Below are 23,150 nucleotides of genomic sequence, written 5' to 3' on the forward strand. Positions count from 1 at the left end.
GCTAGGAAAAAAGGCATATATAGTAAATTTCTTTACAAAAGTTTTCTTAGTTCAAAAAAGTGATAAAGTAATATCTACTCAAAACTTTCCACAACCATTTTCATACGAAAATATAAGTATCAAATTTAGTTATGTATCAGCATCATACTAAAGTATACAGGCAGTGTAGGAATTAGTACAGTACATAACAGAGATTAACAATATATTTGTATACAAAAACATGCTCCTCAAACATTGAGGTATTACAGTACTTAGGTATGAACTTCCAGTCTAATATTGGTAGCAAAAGTCACCTCTCATAACCCAAGACGTGTACAAAAGGCAAATGTGTATATGGTATTTACACAGGTGGTTCCCTTCCCCCTGGGCACAAAATGGTTTTGCCCCGTAACACCTGTAAAACATAAGCACCATTAAAACGGAATGAATGTTTCCAACTCAACTGGATGTCATAAGCAAGTCCCAACGCTCACAACATTTCAAGAACACAGACAGTTCCAAGAGGAAATACGAAGCCATTCCGCCATGGTTTGGCAGTCTCTTCAATTCCAGAGAAGAACATCCATCTGATCTCCCTTCAGATAACAATGTTGTGTCATCTATGTAAGAGATGGGATTGAAAATAAAACCAACATTCTTAACGTCAAAAAAACATAGCTCTCTTTAAGGAATCAAAAATGTGCAAAGTGGCAATAGTTGTCCAGATCAGACAAATATATAGATATAGATATAGATATAGATATAAAGGTAAGGTTTTTTTTCCTCCCCCAAATTAGCAAGTCTGCATATGTTCTAATTTTTTCATCAACTGCTGTTGCCTGATTTGCAGTTTTTCCTTTTCCAACAACAGCTTGTGCTCCTCAGCCTGCAGGGAATGGACATACTCAGTGGCTTTTTTCAAGATGACCACTTTGGCTGCCTTCTCATTTTTCACCAGTTCGGGCACGTGGTCCCTTAATGTCAGAAAACTTGACCTCAGATCGTTACGCCGCTGCCGTTCCAAAATGTTGTGGTTTCGTCGACGCTCGCTGTCTTCTGAATCGGAGTTGCGAGGACTGGAACTCTTGGGCCTTGGTTGGGTCACTGGTTTTGCTGGACGAGGTGCTTCGTTTTTTAGCTTTTTGGGTGGAGGCACATCTTCCCTCTCTATGTAGGGCGAAGGCGCAGCATAGTTGTGCTGCTGGTGAATGGGGGCACAGCGCTTTAGGATGACTTCGTTGGGCTGAGTTCTCACCGAGGCAAAGGGAGCGCCATTCTTGGGGCGCATTGCAACAGTCAGGGTGGTTATAGCTTTGTAGGAGGAGGAGCGCCTCTTTTCCACTGTGACCACGTCAATTTCTTCCTCATCATCCTCTTCTTCCTCATCTTCATCTTTTATTGGAAAGATAAAAGGTCAAGATATTACAATCCCAGGGAAGCGTGCCTAAGACTCAGACATTTTGTATTAATTAGCAAAGACCAACGTATAAACTTCAAGCTCTTAAAGTAGGAAGGGCGGGCAGGAAAACAGCATCTTCCAGATACAGAACACATTTGCATGCTCAAGCCACAGATTCCCTATATGTTCCATCAAGCTATCAGTAAAGGAGACATAGTTTAATGAACCATCTGTGATAGTAGAAAGGAGAGAATCTGAAGGTATTCAGGCAAATAAATAAATAAAATTACAACCCAAATGATCATAAGATGAAAAGAACATAAAGGGGGGAAAAAAACCCTTAATCTGAATTTTATGGAACGGCTCTATGAGTTGAATTGCATGGACAGAATTGATTTACAAGGCAGACATAATGTATGCATGTTAACATGCATTCACACACACACACAAACATTCAAACTAATCCTGGAACACATTCCATTTCAATGAAAATGGGCTAGAAAACTAAGCAATTGTTCTCCTGGAAAATGCAAAGCGGTCCCAGTTGGTCGGTCCCTTTAAGACAAAGTTCTGGTTTACTGCCAAGAAGACAGCTGTTAGGAGGAAGTCTTCTTGCCGAAAGCTGTCAAGTCTCAGACTTGAAGGAGGCAGTGAATCTTTTGAAACAGGAGGCCGATCGTCAAGTTTATGATTATGGTCATATGGCTCCTCTCATTGAGAGACAAGAAACTGTTTATTGTCACACCAGATTCTACTTCCCACTCCACCCCTCCAGATTATAAGCATTTTGCTGAATTTAAAGCCAACTTTCTATATTTTGTTCCATTTAAATCTCCCATGCCTGCTAAATCCTCATATAATTTATAGAATGTTCATTTTGAAGCCTTGTTCAATTGCAAAGTCAGTCTGCCCACCAAGAGAAAACAAGTCATTTTTGCCCAGAGAAGCCTATTTTGTCCAATACCGAATAAAACTACCATTTTGGACAGTAACAATACATGGAGTAAACTGTTGTGTGGTGCTCAACATAGTGGTGTTGTAGGTTTCTAAATAATTTTCATTCATCCATCATCAATATTCAAATCTCTTGTAAGAGACAAAATGCTGGGAGTCCTGAAAGCAAACTTTTTGGATATGATGCTCACCTAAGAGAGACTAACATACTGCCATCTACTGGCAATGTTTTGCAATACATCTAGGAGGGATCTAATGAAACACACTCCATATAAAAAGTCTGGGGCTTGTGCTAGTTTTTACTTTAAGGATTACTTTCAAAAATACAACTGGACTATAATCTACAATATTTCCTTATCAAATCAGTGCAATTGCCTTATGTATTCTGTCTGTACCCAGCTTCTAGCTGGAGGGTTTACCTCATTAATGTTGGCTCAGTTTCACTATACCAGCATGTTAAACCCATACAATTACAGAAACATCTTATTCTGTGAAGATCAAAGTTTCCCTTCTTGCTCACATCTGTCCCATTGCTGCTTTAAATCTGCCCCTAATATAACTTGCTGTTCTGCAGTGAATGATTCACTCTGAAAACAGCAGCCACCAACTTTCCTTCCCTCCTTTTTGACTCAGTTGTCAAATCCCAAACTGCTAAGATCTAAGATTTATATTCTTTGGTTGATGCTGCACAATGCTGTTTGCAGAGTGAAAAAGCTCAGTTTAATCTGGCCACAGAAAGGAATGGCTAGAGAAAACAAGAATGCTTCTCCCTTATTCCATAAGGGCCATGCTACGTTGGGGGACAATATCTGATGGTGTCTCTTAGGCTACCAATTTCCTGCTGCCACCCTTGTTGGAAGAGACGTAAAGTGCCACCAAAACTCAACCTCCTATGCTTTTTTTTAAAGGCAGATTATATTGGTGAGGGGGTCCCCTTGAAACCTCATACCAGTGCCCACACGTAACAAAGGATGTGGTTATTTACCAGAATCACTGAGTGTGTCGTCTCCTGAACTGTTGTTGGCCCGGCTGTCACTAGTCATACTCGGGTGGTGGCTGCTTCGGGGTGCAGGCAGGGCCACCCCTTGAGCAAGGCCACTGCTGCAGTTCACGCTCACCCGGGCCCCTGCCACTCCTCCTCCCGAGGAGGCTGGGACCGGGAGGTCTCGCTTCTTAACGGGGAAAGGGAAAACCACGGCGGGATCCACGCACTCAGACACGGAGTTGTTGAGCTCTGCTTGGCTGCCGCTATTGTTTCCAGGGCTGCCTTTGGAGGGGAGGGCAGCTGGGGGGGTGGCAGACCCAGCTGTGGCAGGCGCTACAGCTGTTCCTCCTTTACTCTGTGGCTTCTCGGTTACTGCCCTTTCCAGCTTTTCACTGGTCCCAAAGCCGCTCCACATACAGTCCTGAATAATGATGGAATTGAGGTTGCTGCTTTCACCCAAACCCGTCTCAAAGGAATCCCCTCCATCGCCGCTGTCCCACAGATCAGCTTCTGGGGGCAGCAGCAGCAACTCCGATGCCCAGTCCAGAGGGTCGCTGGTCCGGTATCCCCCCAGAACTGTTCCTCCCCAGGACACGGGGGCTCCTCCTGGGGGGTTCTCCTGCAGACCCGCCGGACTCGGAGACAGAGGAGGTGTAGGTAGCAGCTCAAACTTTTTCCAGATATCCTCCCCTGGAGGAGCCGAGTCCGGACCGCACAAATAAAAATCATCTTCGTCTGGATAGAAACAGGGCTGCAAAGAGTCAAATTCAAGATCAGAATTTTTACTGACCATCCCTGGCATCTCCGCCGGTCGCTTCAACAGGGATCCTTAATTAGGATATTACAACTGAAGAGAGAAATGTCAGGTTTGTTTTCCACTGGGTGAGAAAAGACGCCCCTTCCTAGCAGAACCTGAAATTAAGCAGGAAGAAAAAAATACAAATTAGATTTAAAAGGCAGAAATGTACACCTACACCGTGCAGATACAGGATAACCCTGGAGTTCTTTTCCTTTTCAAACCGGAAAGATCTCCAGCACTTCAATGAAAGAGTCTTAAGCCCATAAAAGAAACATTACAGATATTCTACACTTACTTACTTACTTACTCCCTTCTAAGAAAGAAAATGCAGAAAAATCTTAAGGGGGCTGTTGGGAAAGGAAGGCACAAGCCTTGTTCCTGGGCACACCCTCTTCCTACAGAGGGGTACAGAGCCTTCAGAGATGCAGAAAAATATTCCTCCAGCATTTGCCCTGCAGAAAAGCCTGCTGGCTATTCCAGCAAAGTAAAGAGGAAGTTTCTTCCTTCTTTTGTCATCTGTAGTCTATGCAGGAGAGGGAAAAAGAGGACGGCGGATGTTTAAAAAAAAGCGAGGGAGGGGGAGCGGCGCTCAGGGCTACTTTGCAAATTGCCATTCCATTCATTCGCGAGAGCGCTTCCAGAAACCCACACACGCAGAGATAGTAGGAAGGGGAAAAGGGGGGAAAAGGAAGTCGCTCGACGAAGCAGCATTATGCAACAGAAGGAAATTCACACACGCGCACCGCCACTCACCCAGACCGGGTAAAACAAAACACAACACCTTTAATAAGGTACTGGAAGTTTTTCCGCGGGCGCGCGCACACGCACCGAACACACACACAAGGGGGGAGGGAGGAAAGGAGGATGCGACTGGGATGAAAAAAAAGGGGGGTCGCGCTGGTATTTACATACGCACTACACTGCTTTTTCAAAAAGAAACCCTGCAATTTTCCGTCTCATCCCTCTCCACGTCCCATTGTTAACCCTCCTGAAACAACAAAGCTGCTCTAAAAACAACCGATCGGCGGCAGCGCCTCCCATCCTCTCATCAGGATCGCGCGAAGTAGCCAAGCCTCTAAGTCTGAAATAGGCTCAGCAACTTTTCCTACTGCGGGCACCTCAGGAGAAAAACGTAGCAGGCATAAACAAACAGGGAGCGAAGGAAAGAAGCGAGTTTGTGCATTTACTGAAACTGCATCCGAGATCAGTAACAATCATCGCTCAGAAATAAGCTTTCCCCGATCGAGAAAGCGCGCGCGCCGGCGCGCGCACGCACACACACACAAGTCTCCCCAAACAGCAGCCGCGATCCCATCCCAGCTGCTCTCACTCGCCTGCCCCGCCCCCCGATCACTCTCACTATTGTACAGTATTCTTACTCTCCCGTTCAAAAGCCGTATTAATTTGCTATCAAGACATTGGGGCGCGGGGGGGGAGGGAGGGAGGGGGGACGGCGACAGCGGCGAAGAGAAGCAATGGAAAGTCACTGAAACATCAGGACAGATGCAGAACGGTTCTACCGGCAGCAACACCAAGTCGGGGGGCTGGGTGGGTTTTTTTACTCGACTGGCTTTTGATGAATGAAACCCAAGCAAACGCGGATCACCGAAACACAATTCTTTCTTTTCGACCCAAAGGGTGGCACTTATCTCCCCGATCTTCCTTTTTTTTCCTCTCCTCCCCCTCACCCCCCCCCCCCATTTTCTTTCTTTTCCCCAAAGGTTTTGCATCCCCGGCACGCACTCCTTGTCTTCTTACCTCCCGGCTGACGGTGGCGGTTGCAAGGAAGAGGAACGGCTGCGGGGGCAGAAGGGGGCTGAATTAATGCAGATGGTGGTCTCGAATCTAGGACTTTAAAGAGCGCCAGCAGCCCAGTCGCCCCCCCCAGCCAGTGTTAAACCTCTGTATTCACCCTGTGCTTGCAGACAGATGACTGTCACTAAGTGGGCTTTGAACCTCTTGTATATTATTAACTAAAAAAAAAAAAAGCTGACACACCCGAGGAAAAGGGGGGCAGGCGAGCGAGCGAAAGAAACTTAACCCCACCTCCCTGATTTCCATAGAGCCAGGGGAGGTGCCAGGCATTTGGCGCCAAAACCCCTTTTGCTATTGCCTCTTTATTCTTGAGAAGGAGACAGATAGGCTTGCAATAATAAAAAAAAAGGAATGCAAAGTGCCGCGATTGCACTCCCGCTGGGTTTACTCCGCTGCCACCGGCTGATCTTGGGTGGGTCGCGCACTTTGCGAGGCTGCCCTCCCTCCCGCCTTCTATCTCTCCCTCCCGTTCGTTTGCTGCAATGGCAATTGAGGCGCTGCCTCGTCCGAGCCTGGCTCCGTACTACCTCGGGAGTAAGACGTGCAGAAATCCCTGGCGCTTGCCCCCCGCCCTCAGGGTGCCCTAATGCTTTCTGCACGGGAAGCAATCGCCCCTTTCCCGGGGTCATCCTGCTCGTCTCATTTACCTAATTGTTTCCGTTCGGGTTTGAAATGTTGCAGCCGATCGTTAAAGAGGAGGGAAGCAAGGCGAGATGGACGGGGCGGGTGGAGAAGAGCCATAACTGCAGAGATTCGGGGAGGCCTGGGCGCAAGTATTAATGGGCCTGGAATTGCACAGAAAAGCAGCACCTTGGTCCGGAAGGCGAATGGGCGGCAGGAAAGGCTCAGACGAGGGCTGCCGAGTCATAAGGCGAATGAGATACCCCTCTCCGGTTATGTGCATCCTTGCTTGGACCCCCGCCTTTCCCTGCTACCGTAACGACACTGGAGAAGGAGCGCACAATGGTTGCACAACGCCCCGGCTTTGCTCTGCAAAAGGCGACACCTTGCGGATGTCCCCCTCCACCCCGGTGGAGGGACGGAGCCAGAGCCGAAGGTAGACGAAGTAGGGCGACCGCGGGTGGGTCGCGCTCTCCTCCCCAAAAAGTTCCAGGGCTTAACTGGCAGCCTTCTGACCCCACTTTTCAAAAGGGGAGGGCGCAGAGAACTTTAAAAGATGGGCTTGGAAAAGAAAATAGTCGCTCCCCTAGGTGAAACCACAAGGAATCCCCTTGGTATAGCCATTTGGATGACTGGGGTGGGGGGAGCATTTCCAAAAGTCCACAGGCCAGGACGAAAAAGTGGACGGCGAAATATCTACTTGCCTGAATTTAATTAAAAGCAATTTGAGTTCATTAAATGTAGTTGGCACCATTCTTCCCAGAGCATTTAATAACTGTCCCCGTTACCATTAGAATTAAGGGGCAACTTTTAAAGAGGGTTCCATCCTTGGCTTCCTGGGTTCACCCTGAACCTCTGGTGGCTCAGGGTCTGCAACCCTGCTGTGGACACTTCCTTGGGAGTAAATTTTATGGAAAAACTCTGAAATTCCTTCAGAGTGGGTCTGCATAGGACAGACCTGCAGATTTAAGGCAGCTGACGCCTCTGCTGGGTTCAGAGTTCAGAACAGCTCAGTGAGGGTGGGGCTTTTATTACAGTGGTTGAATGGAGGGAGGTACTTAAAAAAACAAAACATGTACACTACCAGACCTTAAGGAATAGAAAGATACCCATGGACAAAGGGACTTCCTCAGTGCTGTATAGCGGTTTTAAAATAAAACACCGCCGTAAATTTAGACACCACACAAATCTATAGCTGCTATTAGAGATGCTTGAGCAAAACGCTTCCGGCAGCTAACAGCACTCCTCGATCCAGCTGTTTTATACAGAACTAACTGCGGTTCCAAGCAGCCTCCAAGGGCGATAGCGATCCCGTATGGGGTACTTTACAGTTTGGGTATGAAACCTCACTGTTCAAATATATGTCAAAATTCCCAGCAAGAGATACATCGATATATTGGAAGCTGATAAAATGTATTTCTAGCTTTCACCCTGGTGGAAATACACTAGTACCCCTAATTTAAAGCTCCGGATGACATGTGTTCACTTTCAACATACGGACTGGCCTTTTATCGACATTGTGGGAAGCCGGATCAATATTACTCTGTGTGGCCAAACCAAGGTTTAATTTGTCATTTGGAGACTTGAGCTTTTCTTTTATGTGCATTTATTTTTATCATTTATTTGTTATTTTTTGCTCTCTTGTTTTTAGTTTATTTGGTTTATGTTTTTTTTTTATTTTTCTTTTACTTTTTATATTTTTTTTCTTTGTATGATTTTTTTTAAAAGATTCCTTTCTAGCTATTGCCTCAGACTATTTAACCGGACAGACTTAGGTCCAGCAACTTCTGTTTAGGTTTTTTTCCCCCAACTTTTAAATCTGAGAACAGACTATCACCACCAGTACATATTTCTTTTCCTTTTTATTCATGCAGAAAATCTGGCCTCAGTGGTGAGAGACTTGACAGGTGCTGTAGTCTGCATGTAGCTTTGTGTTAAGTTGCACACATTGCAAGGCCATCATGTGTGTGGGCTGATGGTGTCATTGACTACTGTATATTTGCCTTTAAAACAGAAGCAGTCAAATGTGTTTTTCATATTTCTTCCTCATTACTGGCCTCTTTTTTGCCTAGAAGTCAAGAGCTTCCATTTTAAACGTATTCTAAGTTTGTTTCATTTGCAGGCACCTGCAGCTTTAAACAGCTGCCTTTTCTCTGTGAATTAGAAAGGAAATGTGTAAGTCTTCTGCTTTTGTCTTCTCTTAATTACGGGCTTTTCGAGGTAAAATTGTGAAAATTATGATTCAATTGGAGTAACTGATTCTATGGTCTGGTTTCCCCAAAACACAGAAAAGGCACAAAGCCAGTTGAAAACTGTATGTCCTGATTAAAAAGCATGTGTGTACAGGTAGTCCCGGGTTTCAGACAACCCATAGTTAAGAATGGAGCCTATCGTAGCAAAATTTGAGTTGAATACACAATGATTTGAATTAAATACCCAATGGTTCGAGTTCATTACAGAATACTACTTATACAGTATTATGCAATAATGCTGTTCCACCTTACATACCAATTCGACTTAAGGACAGACCTTGGGAATGGAATTCGTTCGTAAACTGGGGACTACCTGTCCAGCATATGCCCGCATCAAGCCTCTTATGGGAATGTTTCCTTATGCTATGAGATTCTGTTATTATATTACACTCCCCGAATGTCTGCTTGGTTTCTGTTGGCCCCAAAACAGAGACTTGCCTTGAACAGGTGGTATAAAAATCTGGGAGGAAAGTTTGAAAATTCTAAGAGTGTATGGAGATTGTCACATCTTCCTGGCTGCACACAGAGGAACTCACCAGAGGATACCTCTAGAAAATGCCAAGCAGATTTAGAAGACGAGGATAGATGTATCCTAACTACAACTCTTAAGCTTTTTGTGGCATTTTACTATTTCCCAAGGCAATGAATAGCATCCGTTCAGATACAGGTACAAAGATGAAGATGTCAGAGACATAATTGGGATGAGAATTTTTTTTTTTTCTCTTAAAGAGTTTCAATCATTGGGAATCATCTTTTTCCTATCTGCCTAGCTTGGCCCCTTCATCTGCATAGCCTCATCTTGGCATCTGCTTTTGGTTCTCAGTGGAATATGAGTGGCACAGATTTTACATACCTGCAGCTGTCACTGGATGCTGTTGGGTTAAGGGGGAAAATACTATGTTAACATGGGTGCAGATAAGGGCAACTTAAGCCTGTCTCCATGGGCTGGGGGTGTGATGAAATCAACACTCAGGGAGGGACACAAGGGAAAAAAACATTGCCAGTACATGACTGTGCTGAGGTTAGGTACAAGTGGTGAAAGTCCCAAAGCCTGATGAAGCTCATATCTCAGATGGCCTAATAGTAACCTGTTTTATTTGCTATCCATTCAGTGTGGCTAATATGGAATACTAAAGCTTTATATTAATTACAGCTGAATATTGCAGAATTGGTTAGATAGTTGGTTGATTTGGATGCTGTCTTTTTAAGCATGTAATTTTGTAATTGTAGTAGTCTTATGTATTTTTAAGCATAATTTTGAATTCATATAAATTACCTTGAATTTTGGAATACATCAGGAATGAATTCATTTGTCCTGTCATTCCTGAGTATGGAAATTATTTCTCTATAGTTAATACTCATAGATATCTTCTGTCCCCAGCAGTTCTGTCCTCAGTAATTCAACCATGACTCACATTGTTCAGAATTCAGATGAGCAGGTACCAAGAAATTCCTAACATTCTTTTTTATGGTTCAGTTTTGATACAGATGGAACAAACTTGTAATCAATTGTGAATGTTCTTTGGTACTACCTGTGAAAAGCTGGCACTTTTTGCTCAAGGCATACTGGAGTCAGCCAGGAAAGGAAGGAGATTCATGCTGTGTTTTTCTCTTGCTGAGAACAATCACACTAGTTGTGTGATCTGAGTTAAATTATACATGGTTGTCAAGAAGAATTCTAATAACAGAACTGTGGCATCTCTCTGGGTAGTAGGTTCCATTGTTGAACTGCTATTTCTGTTAAGAAGTTTTGCTAATGTTCAATCGAAATCTATCTTCCTGAAACTTAAATCCATAATTTTGTGTCCTGAGCTCTGCAATGAGAGAACAGGACTTGGTGTTCTTCTGTGTAACAACCTTTCAAATACTTGAAGAGTGCTATCATCTCTTTCCTCAGTTGTCTTTTCTCAAGGCTAAACATACCCAGTTCCTTCTTAGAACTTAGTTTCTTGATCATTCTTGTTGCCCTTCCCTGACCCTGTTCCAGTTTCTCTAAACCCTTCTTAAAGTATGGTCGTCAGAACTGGAGTTGGTACTTGGGGTGGAGTCTGATCAAAGAAGAATAAAGTGGGATGATTATTTCTTATGATTTGAACAATTATGCTTATACTGAATTTCTGCGTGCCTATGTGTTATACGCACATTTGATAAACTTTCCTTCACTTCTTAATTACAGGACCCAGTACTGGTCTTTGTAGCACCATACTCAGTATTTTTTTCTCCAGCTTGATGAACCACTGATAAGCATCCTTTGAGTATACAGTTTACTATCCAGCTATGTATCCACTTAGTTGTCATGTCATCCAGCTCACACTTGACTAGCTTACTAATCAACATGTCATTGGGTACTTTGTCATAAACTGATATATCTTGTTAAGTCAAGATATATTATGTTGAACCATTCCCATAATTTATTAAGAAGATTACTGAATGAAAAAGAGATAAGCTGAGTATGGCAAGATTAGTTCTTGACAGATCCATGTTGACTTCTGGTAATTACCACTAATATAGACCAGTTCAGTTTGGCCAACCAGTGGAAATGGGACGAGGGCATACACAGAAGCACCTTTTAGCATAAAGTTGGGAGTGATATGACTGTCCCAGTTTAGCCCTTCAAAGGAGGGATGTTGCTTCACTTCAAAGGAACATTTCAGCTGAAGCTTCATAGAGCTGTATCTGATGAAGTGAGCTGCAGCTCACAAAAGCTTATGCCTTTTAATAACATTTGTTAGGCAGAAAAGGTGCTACCAGACTTCTGATGGTTTGCCTGCATATAACTCAAGCGTTCTTTTGAACATCCGCAAAGTTAAAATTTTTATATCTCCCTCCTTATGGGTAAGTCCCCAGCTGAAGAACGAGTTCTGTTCCCAAAGTCTGTCCTTAAGTCGAATTTGTATGACAGCCGGAACAGTATTATTATATAATACTGTACAAGTAGTATTGTGTAATGAACTCAAACCATTGTGTATTTAACTTGAATTTTGCTACAGTAGGCTCCGTTATTAACGATGGGTCGTCCTTAAACCCGGGAACTGCCTGTATTCTACACTGTGGTTGCTGCCACATTTCCTGTCCTTATCCAGTGCAGCTGTACCTGCTTTCGCTTTTCAAGTGTCTCTTTCTGGATACTGTCAGAATGTACCTTCTCTAGGCAGTCTTCTTTAGCTTAGTTGATTGCTGCTGCTTACTAATAGTGTAACACTGAAAGCTATTTGGCATTTTTCTCTTTCTTCTAGCTGTAACGCTTGCTAGAAAGGCGAGGTAACTGACAGTTTTTGTGTATAAGGGTTAGATTTTCCCGGATGGAGATCAGCATTGCCCAACACGTATCCTCATAACCTTAGGTGCAGTGCCGTCGCCGCCCTAAGAACCTCCCCAGATGTTGCTGCTGAATTGTGACAGAAGGGCACAATTATTAAATAAGCCGGGCAAACATGATTGCTGCCTTTAATGGCCTTAACTGTGATTACGTTTAAATTACAAATGTCCACTGACTTTTTGGAGGATGCCCCCACTCATGAGACAAGGTCTTAGCCCCAAAAGACTGCCCACCCTGGCCTGGACTGAAGAAGCTCTGCTGGGATTCTGTGCAAGGCTGCATTGGAAGGGCCCCAGGTTGGATCCCTTTATCACCTCGTCCCCCAAATCAAGGACGGAAGAGATACAGGGGACAAAATAGTCTAAATTACTTCCGGGAGAAGCACTTCACAGGCTATCTACAGTCATTCCTTTCTTTTGTTAGTGAATCTAGCTCAGCACTGTCCCTGGGGCCATCGAAGTATCTTTGTGACTGTTTACACACACACACACACACACACGTGCATACACAAGAAAATCCCCCAAATATAACAGGGTTTGGCATCAAAATACTTGTTTGGACAACAGTTGCAGTCTCCATTTCGGGGCACATACATCCCATCTACTCAGGATCCAGCTAAGCGTTGAGGAAAATGGTTTGCTAAGGTGAGGATCAGGTTGCTCCAGTCTGAAAGAATAGATTAGCTCTTGCAGTGTTACTTTTTTACTTTCTCATGATGCATCCACAGAAGAGGGGCTGGACTAAGGAAAAAGATGGAAGGGGATTGAAGTTTTCATTTTATTGGTTCTCGGGTATGATTAAAAAAAAAATTTCAGGGGAGCTCATGTTCAGACATACATATGGGCAATCTCAGGTGTTCCCAAGTGGGGCGGGGGAGAAAGGCACTCTGTCTCAGGGCCTTTGCCATTCTGCCATTTCTCCATAATCCTCAAAGTATTCCTGCAGTTAGGGTAGACTTCATGAAAAGCAAGAAGAGCCCTGTTGATTTTAAAAAGAAATCTGAAATCGGTGATAGGATTATTAGGATCAACACGATGCAAATGCTTGCCTATTTTGAAGTCCTCTAGAACTTTTCACTAGAGAATATGATGCAAAACACAAGACATAAAGCAGAGGCCTCTAAAAAAATAGGCCAGATGTTTCAGCGATGAGGTCTGCGGTTCAAAGTAAGTTTTCGAGACAGAGCTTCTAGACTGAATGCAATCGTTAGTGGTAGGTGTTATCAGTGTCAGGTTACACCTACCTCTGAAAACACAACAGCTATTAGTTTCCAATCTGTCTCCTGCCATAGGCAAATTTCATGAGCTTCTGCCCTGGCTGAGAGCAGCAATTTATCCTTTATATGAGCAAAGCCAGGGAACAGTTTTGGATAATTCATGGGGTAAAAAGTCAATTAAGCCTAATTATGTAGCACCACTTAATGGCACTGAAAGATCAAACCCTTAAAATGTAAACTCCCAAGATAATTTCCCTTTTTTAGTGATCAAAAATAATCTTCCTCTAGAGACAGACCCTACGTTGGATAGGAAGGTTTGATATTTTTCAAGACTTATAAAGAACAGTAGTAGTCGTGTTCATCAATGAAAAACTCTGAAATCTATAGTATTGGTCATGAGATCTCCATTCATAGGATCTCCACTTGGGTAGGTTATATTAGCACTCATAGCTAACAAAGAACTGCTTCTATTAAAAGAAGAATCCAGAACATCAGTCAGGCAATAATTGTATTAGGACCATCTGTACAAATGTCAGGAGAGAAGGGGAAAAAAAGTCTCAGTTTTTGAACTGTTGCAGTGTTGATGCCATTTCTTTGGTCAAAGGTCACAGAAGTGGTATGATGGGGATTGCCATAAATGGCATTTACATTAGGAAATTATCTCTACATCACTGTATATGTGGAGATTTCAGGGCAACTTACGTAAAAAGGTGTTCAAGCATATCTGTCTCCTTTTATTTTGTTTTCTGTGCTCTGTGACTTGGGACTATCCCTGTATGTATTCATATTTTCTGCATACATATATGTGTCTAATTTATACAATAAATATTGAATTTGTGCAGTTGCACGATATCTTGCACGTGCATATCCAATACATTTACTGCCTTGTGCCTTAATAAATGAATATGAAATAAACTACAAGGCAAAATGAACAAAAGAAATTAAGCGGATGTGTGCCATTGTGTAAATTCACTAAGGAGTGGTGAAGGAGTGAGAATGCAAAATATCAGCCCTAATCTAGAGCAAGAATTTTATTTTTGCAGATGGGTGGGATTGGGAAAAAGATAAAGAGATAGACCCATGTTTGCTTCAGATTATTGTCAGAATATTTTAAGAAGGTATTGCTATTTTATACTTTGGGGGAATCATATCTGCCTACCCCAGTTCCAAAAATATCATTTCAGATTCCATGAACTTTGAAAAGATCACAATTTAGGGAAATATTTAGCTAGATAGTTACTGTGCAGGTAAGGGAAGGGTATAGAGGGTTTAAAAAAAATTTTTTTTTTAATTTTTAATGTAAACATAGTATTATAACCAGATGTATAAACTTGTCATCATTAGAGTTAGATGCCATCTCAAGTATTTCCAAATGGCATCTCTGGAAAGAGACATCCTCGCAGAAAGCGGGTTTGGAGCAGGAATCCTTTAGCTTTGGGCTGAAATCTGCGTTATGCTGAAAGGGAAGGCTTTCATTTCCTGCAGCTGAAACTCATTTTCAAATCTAAGTTAAAAGGAGAACTAACCCTGAAAAGATTCTCAGTTCAGGGCATTTATGATTGTAGCCAGTGTACTTTCAGTAAAAAGGGCATATTCTTACAGACTTGGGAGCTCAAGAATTAGTCAGCAACAGAAACTCATAGTTAGCCTTTTTTTTTTTTTTAGATTTTTTATCCTGCCTTTATTATTTTTATAAATAACTCAAGGCAGCAAACATACCTAATACTCTTTCCTCCTCCTATTTTCCCCACAACAACAACCCTGTGAGGTGAGTTGGGCTGAGAGAGAGAGAGACTGGCCCAAAGTCACCCAGCCGGCTTTCATGTCTCAGGCAGGACTAGAACTCACCATCTCCTGCTTTCTAGCCTGGAGCCTTCACCACGAGACCAAACTGGCTCTCATAGTTGCTTAGGCCTGTATTTTCCACAGACAGCTGAATAAGACAGCAGAATAAGAGGGCAGCAAGGAACTCAAAGGGTATGGAGGTGATAGAAGAAACCATGCTGGTGGACTGCAGAAAAGTCCCAGAGCTGGTAGCAAACTTTAGATTTTATTATAACTAAGGCTACCAAATCTGGGGTTCAAAAATCTGGAGAGCACTAAATGCCAGAAAAAAGAGAGACAGAACATTCTTAACTCTCTGTTGTCCTCAGGACATTTGAAGTTCAGATATGGTAGCCCAACCAAAATAGCATCTCCCCGTCAGCAACCTGCAGTCAAGGTATGAGGACGTTGTTCTGGCACAAGGGGCCAACCAGACTTCAGTGCTGCTGATGGCAACCTGCTTTCTTCTCCAGTTTATGCAAGCACTGAACCTTGCAATGTGTTGTGAATGTAAAACTCAATGAAAGTACATATAAAATAACAGTAAGCATATGGCATGCTCCATCCCATTAATACTTAGTAACCAAGGCCACATCCGAAGCCTTCTGCTTAATGATAAAGCAAATACTTGATATGCAGAAGGTCCCATATCTCCAGATAGGGCTGGGGAAGACTCCTGTCTCAAACCCTGGAGAGCAGATGCATACCTGTGCCAAGAATATTGGGTGACCTTCATTCGAGACATTAGAAATGATGTGAGATCTGTGCAGACTCCAGCCCGTACTTTTTAGGGAAAGGAAGCATATGGCATTTTCTGTGCAGATTCAGATTCTTAAGACTGCAGTCTTTTCAAGGAAACTTCCTGAAAATATCGTTCCGATGAAAGCAATAGGGCCTGACCCAAGTGTGTGCAGGGCAGCGTGTAAGGTCTGCCCAGAGAGAGAGTTAAAGGTTTCAGGACAGTCGGATAAACAGACGTTGATCCCTTGAAACCAGTCAAGCCTTTCTTGCTTAACCCTGCTGAAGCTCCCGGCTCAGCCCAATTCCATTTGTAAGGATGGGCCAGAACTTGAAAGTTATTTCTCTGTTTGTTCTTGTTTTACATGGAGCAGATAGGGCCGCCCTGATAAGCTGGGAACGTTCTTCAAAGCTTTGCCATAAAAACTGTTAACCGCCAAGGAAACAGCCTCACACTTATTGCTGCAATGAAACTACCCTCAGAACCTCTAAACTCCTTTATGGACTATTGATGGTTTTACTATTGGCAGCCAAGCTTTAGTAAATCAGTGTAAAATGTTTGTTTATTTCTGTGTCACATAAATAATTGGGCTATCTCTGGCGGTTGCCATAGATGTGACTGAGGAGCAATACGGCTTCTTATTACCTCCTTTTTCTTTTGACACCCAACACGTATGCGCACATCTGCCCAGAGCTGCCTTTAGAAAACATGGGTTTACAACCCAACAAAGATATTCACCCCCATTGCTTTTAAAGCTATCATTACTTAATTCAAATCTTGAGATGCATAAAAATACCTAGGCCAACCCAATCTTATAAAGTTGGTTTGATGCTCCATGTCATGTTTGAGGTTGAGTATAAAACTTCTAAAAGGCTAATTGTAATGTAAGAAAATCAACTTGGAAAGAGATTTATACAGCTAGTCCATTTTTTTTTTTCCTGTTCTGAGTGGTTTCGGGATGCCTGAATATTTTTGTTAATTGTCATTAACAATTTTTTGAAAGTGATTGCGCTGTTCTAGAATCTAGATAAGGGTTCATTTGATCCTGAGTTGAGCAGATGCAAAAGCAGACAAGAGATCAAAATCCTTATGCAAGTGGGAGAGAAAAATAGGCAAAGTGGAATGTTCACCGTCCTCTAATGACGTACTGCATCAGACAAAATTCCTTCAATGCAATTATAACCAAAAAGAACCCACATTGCTTTGGGACCCTGGGACTAAGTCAGAGTCAGGACAAATCTGGCTGAAATTATACTTAGTGAATGAGGTCGTCCTCCCTTCCCCCTGCCATTCAGTAAAGTTGCCCTTAGACTACGGAAGACAGGTCCCTATATTTTTCAGTAACTCATTTGGGTACTGTTGTTATTAGGCATGACCCAGTTGTTGTTGTTGTTTCCTATCCATTGATTCAGAATACATGTGTTTGCATGTATGAACTCAAGGAATGATTGTTGCTCGATCACAACAAGCAAAGAGGATACCCTTGCAGAAGATTATCCCTCTGCTGGAAAACGGTTGATTTTTCTGCCTGTTGTGCAACTGTTTAGAGCATAGAACAGCCTTAAGGATTGATTTATTTATTAAATTTATATAGTTGCCCATCTCACATATGTGACTCTTAGTGGCATACAAAGTTAAAAACACAAAAGCAACAAATTAACCCAAAACATGACAGAAATAATTTTAAAAACATTAAACACAATAAAATAATTAAAAACTATACTTTAAAAAAACCGTAATATGCATGAGAGCACACTCAGTTTCCCTAGTAATACAGCCACTTTACAGGTTCCAGACTCACTTCCTGGACCCCCAGGCCAGATGGCAAAGCTAGGTAGGTCTTCAGGCCCTTTTGGAATCTCAGCAAGGTTGGGGCCAATCTGACTCAGGGGGAATGATGTTCCAAAGGGCAGTTGCTGTGGCAGAAGGGGCTTTCCTCCTGGGTCCCATCAGATGCCATTCCTTCGTGGACAGGATGCGCAGTATGTCCTTTCTTCTAGACCTGATGGGACAGGTAGATGTGATTGGGGAAAAGCAGCCCCTCAAATAACCTGGCCCCATGCCATGTAGGGCTCTATAGGTCATTACCAGCACCTTAAAGTAACCAGGGTGGTTTACAGAGCAGAGGTGAAACATTTGCTGATGTAGGTGCATGCATAACTGTCTGTGCCGCTGCATTTTGTACTCTTTGAAGCTTCCAAAGTCTCTTCAATGGCAGCCCCATGTAGAGCAATTACAGTAATCCATGTATGAGTGACTGAGCATTGGGCTCAAGATGTGAGTATGTTTGGGATAAAACTGGGCCAGGGCACCCACAGGGAAGGTCCATCACATCAAAATGGTTAGTGTGACTAAGGCAGATAGTCTTATCCCGTTATGTGTTTGTGATGTGTGTGACACAAGTTAGAAGGGGGCAGGGCTTGGATAGCCCAGCTTGCACCCACCATTTTGACGCTGTTTGACACACAAAGCCTGTGGGTGCCCCTGAAAATGGGTTTTGCTTGCTCTTGGGGCATACTGGTCACAGTGTGCAAAAACTGACTGGTACTGTCCTTCCCATTAGCAGGAAATGCTGCAGGTGGTACGGGTGGAACTAAGTTTGATAACCTAATTTACATCTTCTCTGTCTTACTAAAAAGTGTTATGCGGGTTGACCAAACCCATGGTCAATGACAGAGGTCAATATCTCTGGTCTCATAGGAAAGATTATGATTCAGAATGAAAGAATGAAAAATAGATACATTGTAAATCCATTACAGGAAAGAAGGATATTCTGGATCTGAATGAAGATGGTTTGACTTTGTGGAATTGATGAATAGCTGGGAAGTGAAAGTGTAGATTTAATTATGAATGAAAGAACTGAAATGTCAGGCAGTACAGTATAATCTAGGTTGTTATGACTGCATATGAAAATAGGAACCCATAGGTTGATGAAAGTTGCATGCTGTGCTCCAGTGAATGATGGAAGAACAGATATAGGGATATTGTGCAACATTCAGAATGATTGTGATCCGGGGGAAAAAAATTACAGTACTATGCTAGGTGACATGAATGGATGGGAAGGAACAAGTTGAGAGATTTCAGAGAAAGTGATTAGGCTATTAGGAAACCCAAGAATGAATGAGAAAAGTGATTGGTGAGTATATGCTTAGAAAAGATCTGTTTCTTTCAAATACATAGTTGAAGCCTAAATGTCCATATATGTACATCATGTGAAAGGATGACTATAAATCTAAAAGGCTGGCTCTTATGATGAAAGACCGATGAGAGAATTAGTGAAGGGTACAGTGATGATTAGGAGTTCTAAATAAGGGACAGACCATTTTTTGATAGTGTCAAAAATGGATCTGGGGGAAAAATGGACATGGAAGTACAGGAAAGAAGTGAGAATGAAAATAGAACCTTTGTAGAAAAAGAAACTATGTATCCTATATAAAAAAAGTATTAGATGATAGATTAATCTCCCAACCAAATCAATGGAAAGAGGACGTGGAAGTTCCTTGGAACAGGGTAAAATACTTATGTTATGGAATCCCACAGAAATGTGTGGAATTATGAAATAAAAGAGGTAGCAGATGAGGAAAAATGCCCAGGAGGGCATGACTGCTGCAAAAATGAGGGGAAGGATATTGTATGTGTATAGAGAGAAAAATGGCAATGGATGTACCTGAAGTGCACAAGAAACAGTTAAGCTTGAAAGAGACAGATAATGCAAAGCAATCTTGTTAGAAATTTTTAAAAACTGTTTGGAAGTGGTAAAGAAGGCTGAACAAGAGGTTTCTGGCAGAGTTAAGTGAATTAAAAGTAATTTGGGACAGAACTGAAATGAAGGAAGAAGTATTTTAGAGATTAGCATGGGAATGCTAGTGATATGTCAAAGAGTGGAATTAAAACAAATGCTATACATGTTAGTATTCAAGAAAAAAATGTTGAAAAATGGTAGGGCTCCAGGTATAAGTGGTGAAAGTTGAGAAATATCCAAATATCGATGTGACTTGTTTATAGAGTGCTTGTACAATTTGTGTCATGTGTCTGCGAGGACTGCCTCTGTACCCAATAATTGGAAGAACACTATTAATGTTCCCCTACGCAAAAGGAAAAGTAGGGAAAATAAATGCAAAAACTAATCCAAGGGATTCATTTATTAAGTGTATCTGGGAAGTTGTTTGGCTGAATTCTGATTGAAAGGGTACAAGAGGTAACAATGAGCAAAATTTGGGAAGCGCAGCATTGCTAAGTTATTGAGAAATGAGTGGATATGAGAAAGTTTATTGCTGGTTTAAAACAGGGTTCCCCAAAGTGGTCAATATCGACGCCAAGGGTTGATGGGACTATCCAAGGGATTGATGTTATTGATATTATTATTCATGCACAACAGCATGAAATCACAGCTGCCAGTTCTTTAGCTGGCGTTGGCCTTCATTTGCATCACGTTCTTCCAAAGAACTGAAGATGTCATAATGTATTGGCATCGTATATGTGCGGATCCAAGCAGAGTGGCCTTTTGTAACTGACAGATGGAGATGTTGTCAATGCGCAGATTTTCTAAGTGCCATCCAAGGCTTTTTGGTACGGCACCCAGTGTGCCAATAACCACTGGGACCACCACTGCCGGTTATTATTATGATGTTATTGTTACGATGTTATTTGTTTTTATTATTATGTATTGTTTGTTTATTATTTATTTTATTATTATTTATTATTATAACATATTAGCGATTCGTTATTATGTTACTATTATTATTCATAGTACTATTAGTTATAGTAGTATTTATTAAACTAATTTCACATAATAAATGTTTGGAGGTTGATGAACAATCTGAAATTTCATGAAGGGGTCATTGCGCTGAAGTGTTTGGGGACCCCTGATTTAAAGAAAGCCTGTGATAAAGTGAATAGGCTTGAGTTATGAAATGTTTTGCCTGAATATGGAGTTGAAGGTTTGCTGTCAAATGTAGTAAGGGCCCTGTATTTTGGAAATAAAGCATGCATTTATCAGTGAATAGTTCAGAATTAAACAGTATGTAAAAAAAAAAAAGGATACAGTATATGATGTCCCTTTCATTCATGGATAAATGGATTTATAAGGAATGCTCGCAATGAGATTAAAAGCGTGTTGGTTGAGGCTGTGAACATACATATACTTTTGTATGTAAACAATAAGGGAGGGGGAGGGACCATGGCTTTGATTATGATGCCTTAATTGCTGTCTTGCCTTGACCCTCCCCCCATCCGCCATAGAAGCCATTGCATATAGACGATGCTGTGTTATTGGTTGAGAACCTGCATGATTTATAGCGAACATTAGATAAATTATATGATGCCACACGGAATACAGCTCTGAAAATTAACGTTTCAAAGATAAAGGAGGTTGCGTTTTACAGGGAACACGGAGTGACCAGTTGTAAATTACTGCGTACACAAATGGTGAAAAACTAGTACTGTAGATGAATTTTTGTACCTTGGTCAGATGTTTAGTGAAGAAAAAATGGATGGAGAAATTTTAAGAGGTGTGAATGTTCTGTTGTCAGAAAAGAATACAACAGAATGTATGCTCTGTTATCAGAAAATAATATTTGCTGAAAGAGGTGGAAATGGCTGGGTATAAAAGCCATTGCTTCTACCCACTTTGTTAAAAGTAAGTTGAAGGCAGTAGGAAAGGGGGGTAAGGAGTGTAACGTAAAATAAGAAGAGAATGGGACAAGAATGAATGAATACTGAATGGCTGTGGATTGAATATAGAATTATTGAGTGATTAGTATCAAATAAGTACACTGAGATGGTTTAAGTGATGTAGAGAGAATGAATGAGGATTAAGGTGCAAACCAAATGTATGAAGGGTTACTAGAATGAGAAGAAGACTGAGAAAGTTGTGGCTGAATGGAATTGATGAAATCCTGAGAAAGAGAGAGGCAAGAAATACTGTATAAAAAGCAAAAGGCAACGTATGAAGCATTGTCTAGATATGGTAGAAGGAAGGATAGTTAGCAGAGAAAAAAGTATCAAGAGGCATAGTGAATAATGATGGTTAAGGGATCAGGCTAGAAACTGGGAGACTGGGAGTCCTAGTCCCGTTTCAGGCACAAAGCTTGGGCCAGTCACTCTTGGCCCTGGGAAGGAGCAGGCAAGGGCAAACCACTTCCAAAAAACCTTGCCAACAAAACTGCAGGGACTTGTCCAGGCAGTTGCTAGGAGTCAACACTGATTTGAAGGCACAAAGTAGTAGTAGTAGTAGTACTAGTAGTAGTAACAATAATGAGGAGGAGGAGGAAAAGCAGCACCTAAAACGCTCTGGGACTTTAGAATTCAAACAGACAAGCACCTGCCACACAACACCCCAGACTTAACAATTGTTGATAAGAAAGACAAAAAAGTCTGGATAGTGCAATATCTGGAGACAGCAGAATAGAAGAGAAAGAACTGGAGAAAATCACAAAACACAAAAACCTGCAAATAGAAGTAGGACGACTGTGGCAAAAGAAAGCAAAGATAGTACCAATAGGAATAGGCCTTGGGTGCAATCCCAAAACATCTGGAGCACTACTTGAAGAGCATCGGCACTGACAAAATCACCATCAGTCAGTTGCAAGAGGCAGCTTGACTTGGAACAGCTTCCATCCTGCGACGATACCTTTAACACCATCAAACGACATCTGCCTATCTCAGGTCCTTGGGAAGGACTCGACAGGTGGATAAAAATGCCAAATCCAGTCTAAACTTCTGGGTGATTGTGTGACCAAGAATAATAATTTTAGAAGTATTTCCTTTTCTTTTTCCTATCTTATGCCTTAAATTTCTTTAGCTTACTATTTCTGATTTCTTTTCTGTGCTCTGCATAATGCTGCTTGCCACAAAAGGGAGCAGAGCACTGGGTATCTTTGTATCATGGTACAGTTGCAGTAAACCCTCAAACTGTCGATTATAATTGCCAAGACTGAAGTGAATTGGATAGTAAAAATATACTCAAATTGCAGTACAAAACATACTTACTTGGGTGTAATCCATTGAGCACATTGGATCATTTCTGTGAAACGATCCAGAAAAAACCTGTTCACACATAGACATTTTCATATAAGATATTAATTCACATATGTGCACTTGATATCCGTTTAAAATTTGCATGCGTATAAACCTCCAGAATTTGACATGCTGATGGTGTAGCTTGCCTAGATATCAATAGGTCCAATGTACTATTTGTAAATTAATGAGACAAAAATAGCTATCAGATTGCTGAAGGGCTGCATTGTT

The 23,150-nt window shown here is 42.0% G+C and overlaps 1 protein-coding gene across 4 annotated transcripts; it reads right to left on the reverse strand.

Annotated features, from left to right (window-relative positions):
• Positions 1-457: 457 nt before the first annotated feature.
• Positions 458-6,447, reverse strand: MYCN (MYCN proto-oncogene, bHLH transcription factor). 4 transcript variants are annotated; one of them, XM_007426143.3, is made up of 3 exons: positions 5,875-6,447; positions 3,318-4,229; positions 458-1,371 (listed from the first exon to the last, which is right to left on the reverse strand). In XM_007426143.3, the coding sequence occupies exons 2-3, from the start codon at positions 4,117-4,119 to the stop codon at positions 773-775; spliced, it is 1,401 nt and encodes a 466-aa protein (XP_007426205.1). In that variant the 5' UTR covers positions 4,120-4,229; positions 5,875-6,447; the 3' UTR covers positions 458-772. The 4 variants fall into 4 exon arrangements, with proteins under 4 accessions (XP_007426205.1, XP_087992048.1, XP_087992031.1 ...); XM_088135922.1 differs by lacking the exon at positions 5,875-6,447 and adding an exon at positions 4,424-5,120; XM_088135905.1 differs by lacking the exon at positions 5,875-6,447 and adding an exon at positions 4,420-5,120.
• Between the last annotated feature and the right edge of the window lie 16,703 nt (positions 6,448-23,150).

The sequence above is a fragment of the Python bivittatus genome, unplaced genomic scaffold (assembly GCF_059951505.1).
Source record: "Python bivittatus isolate LINGU-HERP-01145 unplaced genomic scaffold, Pbiv_v1 ctg000020_np1212, whole genome shotgun sequence".
Classification (NCBI taxonomy): Eukaryota; Metazoa; Chordata; class Lepidosauria; order Squamata; family Pythonidae; genus Python; species Python bivittatus.

Coding starts and splice junctions, on each gene's coding strand:
- MYCN (XM_007426143.3), bottom strand. CDS start 4,119: ATGCCAGGGATGGTCAGTAAAAATTCTGATCTTGAATTTGACTCTTTG. Junction 1,372..3,317: donor CGACACACTCAGTGATTCTG/GTAAATAACCAC, acceptor TTCCAATAAAAG/ATGAAGATGAGGAAGAAGAG.